Consider the following 14,113-nt stretch of genomic DNA (forward strand, 5'->3'; position numbering starts at 1 on the left):
CCTCAAAAAAAGCAAGCAAACACTTCATACTTCTTTAAAAGAAAAATCAAAGCTGATTGATGATGAAACGAAACAAAATGATGCGTAATCTATTACCACATTTCATTCAAATTAAGATTCGACGCACAGACAGACATATTGAAATTGGCCAGTGAAATAATTACTGCTATTCGACCAATTTCACGGCTGCCACAAATAACATAAACAAATATGGTAGCTTCCACTCCGTTTGCAGTGCGTAAGTCTAATTAAAACCTTTCACGTGCAGGTTTAAGTAAAACCTTCCGTGTTACTTGTTACATAAGATTTAAATTGGTGATTGGGAATTTGTTGTTTGTGCGTAACTTTGCATGTGCGTGTGATCTGATCTTGGTATCGTGCAAAACAAAAATCGAATGTGATTTTTCCGATATATTTTTGAGATCTAGCTTGGTGATCTAGTTAGCGTGGTTTTGATATCAATATGACATGGATCTATGAAGCCTTTGCTGTATTCTGCGACTTTATGGAATGATAAGACTAACCTGTATCAATAGTGTTTTGGGGCATGACATCCAAATCCTTATTGATAATTATGTAATTTGTCTTATCCATTGGTTTTAGGTTTTCTTAAACTTGTATCGATTTCGTCCATCGTGTTTTATTTATCTCTTAAATACAGTTTTACTTGTTGTCCCATACCAAGTGTAACTTCAATACCATTGCTTTTGGCAATTTCGAAATCGAAAACTCATAATCACGTTTTACTGCACAAACACGTTGTTCTCGTGTGAAACACATACATTTTTATTAACTTTCGTTACTGCAGTTTCTTTATAGTACCTAATTGTTGTTGCGTAATTAGTTTTTAATACATTAAACGTGTATTGGATTGATATTATCTGCTTCCTTTGGCAAATCGTGACAAGTCTGATCGTCCGGTGAAAGCCTAATTGTTTGATTACTTTTTAAATTCCCTTGTGTATCCTGTTTTACTGTCAGTGACGTGATTGATTATCTTTAAGATATTGTTATTATGTATTAAGACACATGATGAAGCTATAACTGCTGCTGTTTTTACTTCTTCGATTCATACGTTTGTTGCATTCACATCTGGTGTAGGTACTTTTTCCGTGTTTGGTATCATCACTGAGATTTTAGTTAAATTGAAAGTCTTTTGAAGTCTCTTTAGTGACCCAAGAGACAATTTACTTATTGGTTTTATCAATGTGCATATTTTCGTAATAGGATTAAACAGTAATACGGTGACACTGATTCTTTACCATTGGGTAAACCGTATGCTCGTTAGACTTAAGCCATAAAAAAAAGAATCTTCTAATAAGTGGTCCATATCTAATATGATTATTTTCTTTATTTCCAGGACCGACCGGCAAAGATCAACGCGGCGAACCAGAACAGAATAGCCAACCAAAATGTGACCACCGAACGAGTAACCAAACCAACAAAAACCATACAAATTCATGAATCCTGCAAGATTACATGATTCACAACAATATTTATTGTAATTAATAACTTTAGATAACGAATCTAGTCGCCATAGCACTATTTAAACGAAGCAATTTAGACTTTATTTTACTAGAAGATACGGTTGAAGATCGTATTCAAGTACAAAGATTAAGGAATTGAGGAGACAGTACAAACGACTCGTGGGGACCCTAATGTTGATTTAGGAGTAAATTGATTCGATTAGAAGTTCCCTGAGATAACACGAACAAGATGTCTACAAGTAAGTATTCTGGTTTCATCTAAATATATGTTTAGGGTTTATTAAAGGCTTATATTTAAATAAACGTGCATTGTGGCTATGACAAGGTAGAATTCATTCATCATCACTATTTTTCTTCGTAAGATCTACACATGAGATCAGCTGGAGACCGCCAGCAACCATAAACTTGTACCTTAGTACGAGTTTGTTTTACGTTGAACGAGAACGAAACGAGAGCGCGAACCAACCAATCAAAGTTCCGAACGCACTCTCGTTTCGATCTTGTTCAACGTAAAACAAACTCGCACTAAGCCCTCTCAACCATTTAAAACTATTATCTCCAACTATCCTACCTATATTCCACTTCTCGTACTATATCATATATTTTAAATACAGCCTTCCAAATATTTCTAATTTAGATTCAAATGTGAAAAGTGGTCCTTTGCAATATCATTAAGGTCTAAAAATTATTACCTGTGTCACATGGCCAATATTGCTCGACCTGCAAATCGGACAGCTGTGCTGTACCAGGCTAACGAGCCAGTCAAAGGTTTATATTCATATTTTATCCATAATACGCGTATTTATGCGGCTTCGGAGCTCTGTGTGTGGCTTACTGTAATCTCCAATAATATTTGAAATATGTAGTTGTAGAGGTATATTGGAGTAAATATAAGAGGATTGTGTGGTTTTGAGTTTGGAGAACAATAGTCTAACATTTTAAGTGTCTCGACCGAGACCAGACCACGGCCTCATATAAAAACCGTGTTTAGTTATGTGAGTGAGGCTACCGGAGGCTCAATTACCCCTCCATCTTTGCAATCCCCGATTCCCCAACCACTCCTAAATTTCTAACCCCTAAAACTTGCAACGCACTTGTAACGCCTCTAGTGTTTCGAATGTCCATGGGCGGCGGCGATTGCTTGTCATCAGGTGATCCATCAGCTCGTTTTCTGGCTTGTATCATACAAAATCTATTTTCATTTTAATAGATGCAAGTACACCGACTCGTTATAGATCTTTCCTAAAAATATGTATTTGTTTATTTATTATTTCCCAAAACCAATGTGCTAATATTATTTTTTATCATTTCAGGTTTTGAACACTCTTCGATGAAGAGTAGCTTCTCGTTGTCATCTTTGAGGAGCGCGCCCGCGCCGCCTGGTGGCCGCTGTGAACAACTCGAGCGGCCGTATCATAGTCTCACGAAAAAGAGGTACGTTACATTATGTTTTTTTTATGTTAAGTCAACACTAACAAGTTTTCGCTATAGTTATTTAAATTCCTTGCGTCCGTCTGTTTTAAAACTTGCTAACAATTATTTTAAGAATTACTATACCAAACGATGCAGAAAGCAAAAATCATTTACAAAAATGCAGGAAAGGAATGGAGTTATTTAATTAAATGTATTGATGACGTAATAAGTCGCAGGCGCATCTAACAGTTACACTCTGTCAGACAAATAAAATAAACATACTCAAATACAAGTTGCAATTTCAAACGGCTTCCGAAGTCAGGGTATCCAATAGCAACCACAATAAAAAGCTATTTTATAGTCTGGTGCGCATGCGCAGCAAAGCTTGTTTTCTTGTTGCGCATGAACTAACAAGAATTAATTACTACGACTACTCACTCGATTTATACTGAATTTATTTTCATATGACCGTGAACTGAACTGCACGTAAACTGTAGTTTGTCATTGAACTTTATACTCTGGTTAATTTAACTACTTTCTATAATAACTATCGTGAGACGTTGCGCCACAGTAGGATTTTCTCCTATGTCGTGGGTGCGTTTACAAACATACAACTTCACATGCACATGGCACTCAGACCCGAAACAACAATTTGTGGATCACACACAGAGTTGCTCCGTGCGGGAATCGAAGCCGCAGCTAGTTGCCCAGCCACCGCAGCAACTGTGCAGTCGATGTAATACTAAATTAACAATCACGGTTTACTCTCGTTAACGGAGGAAATGGAGAAAACCTCTACTAGTTTCGAGTCACAGAGGGACTCTTCATTGCGTCTGCGCACGCTGCTCATGTAGTAGATCTTTTGTCCATTAATTTACGCAATAAACCGTGATTTTTAGTTAGTTAACTACTTTAGTTTAACGTGACTTTCTACGTAATTAGTACGGGTTATGTTTGTTTAGTAATTATTGGAAGCTTGTTGCTGGTGAAATCTGGTGAGAGACTGGTTTTAAGGTGGTCATTCGAGTGTCATCTTGACACTTGCCTCGTTGATGGCGTGTAGATGACCTTTATGGTTTAATGAGTTATCCATTTTCAAAATAGGATTCCATACAGGAATGAATATAGAATGCCCAATGTGTTCATTGGCGTATTATTCATATTGAACTGTGATCGACTCACTGCTGAGCAAATATCTTCCGACATTGCTTCCATTCCTCCTCAAGAGAGGTTGCCGATCCTGAAGGGGGCATCAACTTCTATCTGCTATCTTTTGGGCCGTACTTCGGCTAGTCTTTGAACGTTCCTTCAGCTGATCGCAATTGCAATTTTATCTTGAAAAGACTAACAAATCTACCCTTATTTTTGAGCGGGGAGAATCATCCAATGACTACTCCCGCCTTGGGCGATGCAAGAAGTAGTATCAGACTCTTACTGACTAAAAACCTCCCTGTTCCTACTCTCTCCTAAAACTACCCCCAGACTATTGTCGTGGTCTTACTATATCTTCAAAACCATTGATGTTTTCCAATAACCGACTTCTGATACCTAAACCTATCTAACGTATTTTTTACAGATATAATGAAGTATACTCATTTGCTCCTTAAACCATTAATTTCCAGGAAGGAGCCATGTCGCGAAGCTTGGCGCCGCAGCTGGGGGTCCGCGGCGAGCGGCGGCAGCGCCGGCGACGACCTGTGGCCGCTGCTGCAGCACCACTACGACTACATCATGGACAACCAGATCATTGATAGCTGCAAGGTAAGCAAGCAAATATTGAAAGTATTTTATTAAGGTGTTAGTTTGATGGATTGTTTATCATGAGGAGTCCGTTTCTATCCTCTACTGGGTATAGACGTCTCCAATAGCATGCTGCAAGAGGATGGAGCTGAAGGATTCCAGACCTTCGAATTCGAAGGTTTAGAGTTCTATAACTCTTTGCTTTATTATTGACCTCAAAAAGTAGATTATACTAAAATAACCGCAAAGCGTGATAGAGCCCATAGATTGAGTATTTTTGGGGTTGAAATGATGATGTTGAAAGGTTTGAGTGAGAAGAGAATGCCTAAGAATGCTAAAATAACCGCAAAGTAAGATACTTAGAGATGGAGGAAAGCCAGCAGAGTGCTATTGAGTAATTTTGGGGTTGAAATGATGATCTTGGAAGCTTTGAGTCAGAAGAGAATGCCTAAGAATGTTTGTAGTCTCCAATTATAATTGGATAATTGGATAATAATTATTGTATCCAGGTACAATCTCAGGAAGCATGAGCATTAAAATTGTTCCTATAAAACGACGTTCCACTTCCAAAAATCAAAGTCAAGGTTTCAAAGTGCAAAAATAGTTTCTAACCATTGCTTGAACCAAATATTCTGCCAAAGATACCCTTATCATTAATAAAACCATCTTAATCTATGTTCCAGGAAGCGAATGGCGAGCTTCTCTCCCGTAACCCAGCACTGCACTGCCCGCGCCTGCTGAACCCGACATCTGGCTTCAACCGCCAGTGGTCGCTGAGTCAGCTGGTCGCGGAGTTCAATGAACTGTGCCAGTGGCTCAGCCACGTGCAGGAGGAGATATATTCTAGTCCCGAGAACTTGTCCAGCAGGAAACTGAGGATAGTGAGTGTGGATTTGTTCGGTAACATAGCCATTCGTTCTATCTGTGTATTAAAGAGAGCCAATTACTAACTAAATAGAAAGGCCTTTATGGCCTTCCCTAAAGGTCTCCTAAAGGAAACTCTTTGGTTTCCATAATATAGGTACAGACAAAATCTTCATTACAGTAAAGAAGATAGTTATGCGTATTAGTATTATTCAATGAATACATTTTGATCTTCTACTAATAGAATTCAAGATTATTTTAGTGGTAGTTATCCTTAAAATGTATATAAAGAATAACATAGTATTGACAAGACGAATTTGCTTGATTTATACTGTTTCTGAACCTTTCTTATCTTACCAAACATATTGTTTAGAGTTGTACTGTCTAAACCACCATACCATTTTTACCGCCGTACTTAGTCATTTAATGGTTACTTAACCCAGTCCTTGGCAGTTGTTATCGAACCAAAATCGTTAATAAGGAATAGTTAAAGTAATCTTTAAATGTCTCTGAGTATGGCAGTTAGTTATTGATGGTTCTATGCACTAATCGTATGTAGAATATGTTCTAACATAATATGTATAATAATGGAAACTCATAGACAGAAATAGACATGGTAAATAATTATCCCGTCTTAAGTTCTAATGTTCGTGTTAGCGACCATGTCAGTTTAAAAACTTATTTAATAATAATGTGTTATTTCCAGAATCGTATGACGGAGCTGGTGTCAGTGGAGCCGCGCCGCGCCAAGTTCATAGAGCAGGGCACCGCTATACTCGAACGTATACCGGAGGCCAGTGCTGAAGTAAGCACTTACTTCTTTTACCATTTTAGATCATTGCTTAGTGTATTTGTTTTAGTGGGGAAATGAATTGGTTGGCTCTTTTTACCTTGGGTTTAACCCAGAGGAAGTGTTAAGTGCTTATTGACGTAGATCACCCATGCACCGATAACTCCTTGTGTTTCTCATTAGTTTAGCATAAAGTATAGTGCGTTGGGGTAAGATCGGCGCAGGGGTAAGAACGTACAAATCAACTATCTCACTTATTTGGCTATATTTTTGAATGCTGATCACATTGCGTGGCACGTCATTAAGTTCCGCTCCGTCCCGCGGTGACCACCACTCGCTCCGGTCAACACGGAGTGAGATAGTTGCCTACTGCCTAGATAATTATTGACATTATGTTGGCACCTAAATAACTTGGATTGTAATATTTTTTTCTCTTATCCAGGTGACGTGGCGGATAGAACATTTGAATGTGAAGTGGGAAGGTCTCCGGTTGCTACTTAGTCCTGAGCAGCAGCATCGTGAAGGAGACAGTTCTGACACAGTTGGTAAGTATCTTTTTAGTTTTCATTTATCAATAGAACTATTCATTAAATAGTCAAATCATAAAGTTTAAGTCTGAAGCTATCAGAAGTTTAGTACGGCGCCCTCTGTGATTAACTTCTAATACTATCACAGTGTACCTACAGTTACTTTGTAATGCAACACCTAGATGGCGCTGCTATTCTAGTAGTTCTTCGTATGTAATATAGATGTCGCTTGTTGTATTATTGCAAAATTTTGAATTTTGATAATCCCACAGTAGTGATCTACAAAACGGTAATGATAAATGATGAAACGAAAATAGAATAAACAAACATACCTGTAACTGTAACATTTCTAACAAAATTTGAACAACCATAGCATATAACACCAAATACTTGGACTTATAGTTCTTATAACTATTATTCTCCTCTTTACCAGACACAGCTCACGAGTTGAAATGTCTGCGGCGTTGGCTGCACTGCATGGAAGGTCGGCTGCCTCCGCCGTCGCTGGCGGCAGCGAGAGGAGCTTCATACCACGAGCTGCTGAGGAAACTCGGTGAACATAAGGTAAGAATACATCTTTAATCCACGGGTATATCCTAACAGTGCGATTGTTGTCCCAGTGTTAAGATATACCTACTAGTTCGAAGAACTTAACACTGGGATTAATCACCGCACAACCAAAAACTGAGATCTAAATTGCCTGACATACGTGGGAAAGAGCGTGAGAGTGAGAGACTTTTATTAAGCAGTGGAAGTCTTCCGTCGTCTGTGGATAAGTCCCTACGGAGATTTGTTTATTTAGATGTGTATTTTAGGCACAGTTTTAGTAAAACTATCTAAATAGTGTATAGTAATTTATTGAGTTTACTGTAGATTGAAATCGGTGTTATTACATGTTTATACGTGCGTATTTTTAATAAAACACGATAAATAAAATCTATAATAACATTAATATTGGAGTAGAAAATTCTCAACGGTTTCGATAAGAAGTTTATGTAAGTAGAATTTAGATTTAAAGTTAGACCATGTATGATTGATTTGACATAATTTGTCAACGGTACATAATAATTTGTCATGGATGTATACATGAAACACGTTGTAATAATAAATTCAATACTGGCGTTAGGCGGGTGGATCAAGGGCTTGATACAGAAGGCAGTTCTCTTGGAAACGGCACGCATTGTGAGGAGGTTTCTGTCTCTGGAACCCAAACCACTGGTAGTTTGGACCATGCTCCTGCTACTGTTGTATATTATAAGTAGTATTTAAAAATGAAATATGAAAGAATATTTTTCCACAATAAAAAAAACCTAGTCATCAAAAGTCACCTTCTAACTTACTTTCCAACCTTTAATTTTACCTTTCTTTTTCTCACAACTAAAACTAAAAACCTCCTTTACTTAAGTACCTAAGTACTTCCCAACTTTCAGCCAAAACCAAAACAAAAACACCATTTATAACTCACAATTGCGTAATAGAACATCTCAATACAGTATCGCGAGCGATTTATCCCCGTTGTTACGGATCCATTGCGGTGTATCGCCGGCGTCTTCGTGACAACTCGAACACGCTCTAATGACGATAATAAATCAGCCAGCGATGGAGCGATGGCCTTAATTAAGTTCGACGTTTCGTGAGCGAGAGTTCTTTGTGGTCGTGTGCCCTATGGATTTATGGTGTTCGGAGATAGGAGAGCCATGTGTGTAGGTGTTCGTTACATTGTAAATTTAAATGTAGTGGTTTTAATCAGGTGTAATGGTGTTCATTTGGTTTGTTTGTATGTTTTTGTATGTATCTTTGACTTTTATGGCTTCGAAATCTCATAGTAACCGCCTCTAGAATCGTAGCCGGAATTCGGCAATAGGACATTAATAAAATAAGAATAACTGAAACTTACAATGATGGAGAAGAAACGGAGAATAATGGTAAGCGTCCATAGGCCTGCATCGTACGCATCGCACGCAACGGATTTTAGTTTGCCTTGTATAGAAACTCATACAACTGCGTCCCCTGATCCACACCGTACGGACCGCATCATCGGCAATTCCTACATGCGATGCGTAGTGATGACGTCAAACAGAATGCATACGATGAGTACGATGCGAGCCTATGGACGCTTACCTTAAACGCGAAAGTCTCCTAAAACTACCTTTTACCTGTCATTCTATCACCATAGACATCTAGAATTTGACATGGCAGCCATATCACTCACGATTCCTTCACCCTTCGGAACTGAACTCAGGCATTGACAAATTATATGATCGTTACGTGATAGGAAGCAGAGGTAACGTCTAACGTGGTTTAACTAAGGCGACTCGTGCGCAGGTCATCAGATCATCGCAGATCATGTATCTGTGGCTGTACAAATTAGCGTTTATCTGATTCTTGGGTATGTATGACCACGATGCGAGGGAAATCGCGTGAATGGGGAAGATGGGGGTTTCAGGAAATATTTTGGGATTATTTTTACTTAAGAGCAGCTAATAGTATTTAGGTACTTTGGTAGATTTAGATGACTTAGGTAGCTTTTCTCATACTTCTTCATCATTCTCATTTATTCCACTTAACCAATCGATTTCATATTAACAAATAACATCACTTTTCGAAACCATCTATCTACACCTAAATCATTACAACTAGATCCCCCTAAGAAACAGAAGCTTAAATCTACCTCAATTCAATCTTAGACAAATAAATCTTCTATCTAATACACTCGACAGCACTCCAGAAGTGTCCAGAAGTAAAAGAAAATTGATAAATCTGTACAAGCGATAGTAAAATCACAAGTTACGCTAAACGAGAGCGCGGTAAGCAAAGGTCATCAGATCATCTGCGATCACGTATCTCTGCTCGTACAAATTGCCCTTATCTGATTACCATAGAGTTACGTTCAAGACTAGAGAGGCTGTATAGCGGTTTCCTTTGCTACCTTTCTTTTGTTTTGTGGATAATTGTTTTGATTCTCATTATGAATTTATATCTATGTGTATGAAGTTGAAGGTTATTACGAAATCTCAGCTTGGTGATAGACGAACAGACAGTTTTACACTAGTCTTAGTAATGGAGCAAATAGTTTTTTCCAATCACTGCAGCTGTCAAATATTGACCGTCCAATGGTGTGACACAAGCTAATTCCCTATTCGTCGTCTAATCAATTATTGATTTCCGAATGCACATATTCTGCAATCAAATATTTGAGTATTTTATATTTAGTGTATTCTTATTTTAAATATTTAAAAAGTAATTTTATTCATAAACCTATTCATAAACAGAACATGTTTACTGGCCAATCATAACTGCGGATACGTTGTAAAGTACAGTAGGGACCATAGACTTAAGTGTAACTAGTATCATATTTATTGCGCACCACAAACAATGTTTCCCTTTAATTAAAACGGCTGTTTTACGATTATTAGATAGCTTACATTGTGAAACTATGTAGCGCCATTAGCCATTAATATTTAGTTGTTGCCTGCCTCATTTATAGTGTTTGCGAATAACTAGTACCTAGATAATTTTAATAGACTAACTAAGGTATTACGGCGCTTCTGTAGAACAAGCGATGTGGAGCGGTACAATAAGATGAGAAAATAAGTATATAATGTCTTAGTTATTTTTCCTAGGCCTTTTTTTAGTCTATTTAATTTTAGGTGCTTTTGACTAATAGCCTACGTTAACCCCATCGTACCTCTAAACTCATCTATCTAAACACATTTTGAATTAACTGAATAATAAGGGTTCATATTAAATACCTGCGGGTCATCACATTTCCTAGGCCTTGTCGTGATTTGTTTGTCTGTATGTTATTATCCGGAGCTGTGGACTACCTAGCGGATTTACCGGGACTCCGGCTAGAAAAGCAGTAGGAACCGGGTGGTTTTTAGTCAGTAAGAGTCTGACACTCCCTCTCGCCTCGCCCAAGGCGGGAGAAGCCATTGGATGATTTTTCCCCTTAAAAAAAACCTGTATGTTATTTATACCCAGCGGTATGACAGTAACCTATGACAGGCGAGGGCATATTATAAGTTAGTTCACTGTACTCATTATAAGATTTTATAACATTTGTCTATCCATAACAACAAACATACCTCTTTGTAAGATAGTACCAATATTAACACTTTTTAATACCGACTTCAATGACGTAAGCAAACGTAATTTTTTCTTTATATATTTATGATATCATGACGTTAAGATGATTATTATTATTTATATTATAATATTTTAATTTATTCAGTAATCATTCATGCTTACAATGTACACAATGAAATTCGAAATCTTATAAAATATTTGTTTTCCAATATTTCCAATACAATCACACTTCATAAAAAACATTATAAATGACAATAAACAACTATAGTTTTATCATAGAGAATTTTCTTGTTATAATCTGTGCATAATAAGATGTTTAGTCTGTGGTGCGCGCGTACCGTTTGTCTATTGACTAATGCTTGGTTTCGCGGTAACTTTCGAAGCCGGGTCGCTGTCACAATTAACCCCTGCTAGTCAATTTGTGACATGACCATCTGTTATTTGAAGCCATCGATCTCAGCTAATAGCTGCTCGCTTTGATTGTGAGCTATCGGTTTTGTAAGGAAACTAGGAAAGCAGTACTTCAGAGTTACGGAGGAATGGCGTAAAGTTCAATATTTTGTATAGAGTATATGTTGTTGTATATTTCTTTGAATACGATACTTGAACCGTTTTTTTATTGAAATTGTTTGTGTTAAAGAAAATTAATTGAAAAGTCCACTGTAAAATTATCAAGGAAAAACATTCAGTAGGTACTCTTAGTACGAGTTTACTTAACGTTTAATACGTAATGAGATCGAAACAAGCGCGCGTTCGGCACTCTGATTGGTTGATTTAAATTGATTGATTGGTAAAGCAAACTCATACTAAGGGTTCAGATGAATTGAGAACCTCCTCCTTTTTGGGAAGTCGGTTATAAAAGACGCGGTACCAGTGCGAAGCGTTATAATGTTGTTGCTTTTATTATAATAATTCTCGATTATTACCACGTTTCAAGTCATAAAACTAAAAATAGATGTATTTAACACCACAGTGTATACACGATCCACCTTTTAATATTCTTCACCTAGTTTTTTTATGAATGAAACTTGAATTTCTTCATCAAAGAAACAAGAATAGATTAGTATAACGACATAAAAGGAGAATGTTTTGATAAAAGTTTGTTTATTTTGATATTTTTACTGGCCGCCATATTTGGTTTGTCATGACGTAGTGAATAGGTTTATTATTCTCAGTATAAAGCATTTAAACTCTCGATTGCTATAGTGGGAATCTTTGGATTTTATAAAATAACGTGGGACTTGTTGCAAGATTCGCAAGGGAAATTTAATTTTCAGGAAATTTTCTAGATTATCTTAAAATTTACAGGCATAAATAACGTGTGACCTGATATTGTAACCAATTCTTCACATAACACTTTTTGAATTTTAGCTCACTGTAAATCAACATTAACTTTGCCCTTTTTATGCAATTTTGCCTTGCTTCGGAGAAAAATGTGGTTTAAATTTCACCCACCAAATCGCACATTGATCATGAAGAAATTGGTATTGACAATTTAATTGAGTATTGCGATGAAATAAATCAACATTTAAGTACTTAATATTCAACAGAATTTTCTTTTATTCATGGTAGCTTCAAAATTACTCACATAATGGTTGATATAGGGACTGAATCGAAAGCTGAGCAACGTGTATCAGTTTCGCTTCCCACATGAAACAATTTGTTAGTGGCATTTCCATGTAATTGGGTTTATCCTGATTAGTATTCCTAGTCCTAGAATAATCTATATAAATAAGATTTTATCTCTCTTTTCTCTTCCTTCTTTAAAAGTAAATACATCTAAAATCTTAATTATAGGTCCCTGCAATAAAGTAATCCGTCTAAGACGTTCCATCGGTTAAAATGATGAATAGTAGAAGATAGTCACTACTACATTTAAGTGCGAACTAAAATCCAACAGATTACACTGCGGTGCAAAGGAAATTACGAACGGTAAAATGCGTAAATTATTTCCCTTTGTTAACGAGCCGAGACAGACAACACATCAAGCTACACAAACCAGTATAAACTGATCCTCAAATATGAGATAAGGTCATACAAAGCGAGGCCATGATGTACTGGTTTTGTATAGTTCGATGTTTAGCCGTTGTACATGTGAAGCCAAGTTTAACAGCACAACATCGTGGATTGTTGTTTAACATGAGAAAAGTGTGTTTTGCTTGTACAACAAAAGAATTAGAAATGTTTTGGATGCGCTTTTAGGGCGGACAATTAATCATTGTGTGGCCTACTTGAGACGTTATGGGAAAAGTGTAGTTCACGCATGTTAAAAGTGTACTGTACGTTTAGTACGAACGCGTTCTCGTTTCGTGTTCATTCAACGTAAAGCAAACTTATACTAAGGATACTGGTGTCGATTTGTTTGTAAACTCTCATATAAAGATATTTGGGCTCTCTGTCTTATTTGTTTTAGAGAAAAAAGAAAAGGATACCTAGTAGAGAGTAGTACCTGTATTTGTAGATAGTTACTGATATTAAAATGACTATGTGGTATTTAATAACAGGCGCTTCTTAATTAAAGAAAATGTAACTAGTAACGTTAGTGTTAATAATGAAAGACTTGGATGAACAGTTAAAAGCAAAGTTGTTAAATATTCTGACGAGAAGTGAACGTCATTAGCAATATAGCTAGACCAGCTCCACTATTTCAGTTACGAGCGAGACATAAAGAAGTAGATAATTATGTTCCTGGCTTATACTTCATTTGTTTATTGCCCATGAAAAGCAAGGAAAATTACGATTTTCAGTGTAAAAGGTTAAAGTTTTGTTAAAGAATGAAATGAAGGAATATGGATGAAATGAATATGGATGAGTGATTTTTTTAAGCGTAAATAAATTTAGGTAGGTAATGGTTTTGCTATATCAATAGAAGCGTGATTACGTTGTAGGTACCGTTAGAAAATCTTGAGATCATTGTGACGCGTTTTATGTCTCGAAAAGTTATACAGATATTGTTCTCCTATTGAGAATCTTTGTGGATCTCATGTAATACTAATAAGGTCGAGCCTGTTGCCTAGTCTAGTCTAGCCATGCCCTGGACATAATTCTGTTGCTAAGCTGCAACATAATTTGAAAATTTATTTAGAAACGGCAATATCATAAGATATAAACCCTTAACGTAAACATAAACACAATACCAAGATTTCCCCACACAATCGCGGAACAATGCAAAGACAAATAGTCTCAGTTTGTAATCGAGACGC

At 36.8% G+C, this 14,113-nt stretch overlaps 1 protein-coding gene across 5 annotated transcripts in view; it reads left to right on the forward strand.

Annotated features, from left to right (window-relative positions):
- Window positions 1-14,113, forward strand: part of LOC118278077 (klarsicht protein) — a 309,718-nt gene that overhangs the window by 134,498 nt on the left and 161,107 nt on the right. For all 5 annotated transcript variants that reach the window (XM_035597141.2, XM_035597144.2, XM_035597139.2 and 2 more), the window contains 7 exons: window positions 1,361-1,726; window positions 2,801-2,921; window positions 4,523-4,661; window positions 5,324-5,521; window positions 6,211-6,309; window positions 6,737-6,839; window positions 7,255-7,385. In XM_035597141.2, the coding sequence (XP_035453034.2) occupies window positions 1,717-1,726; window positions 2,801-2,921; window positions 4,523-4,661; window positions 5,324-5,521; window positions 6,211-6,309; window positions 6,737-6,839; window positions 7,255-7,385 (801 nt within the window). In that variant the 5' untranslated portion in view covers window positions 1,361-1,716. The remainder of the gene's footprint in view (window positions 1-1,360; window positions 1,727-2,800; window positions 2,922-4,522; window positions 4,662-5,323; window positions 5,522-6,210; window positions 6,310-6,736; window positions 6,840-7,254; window positions 7,386-14,113) is intronic.

The sequence above is a fragment of the Spodoptera frugiperda genome, chromosome 18 (assembly GCF_023101765.2).
Source record: "Spodoptera frugiperda isolate SF20-4 chromosome 18, AGI-APGP_CSIRO_Sfru_2.0, whole genome shotgun sequence".
Taxonomy (NCBI): Eukaryota; Metazoa; Arthropoda; class Insecta; order Lepidoptera; family Noctuidae; genus Spodoptera; species Spodoptera frugiperda.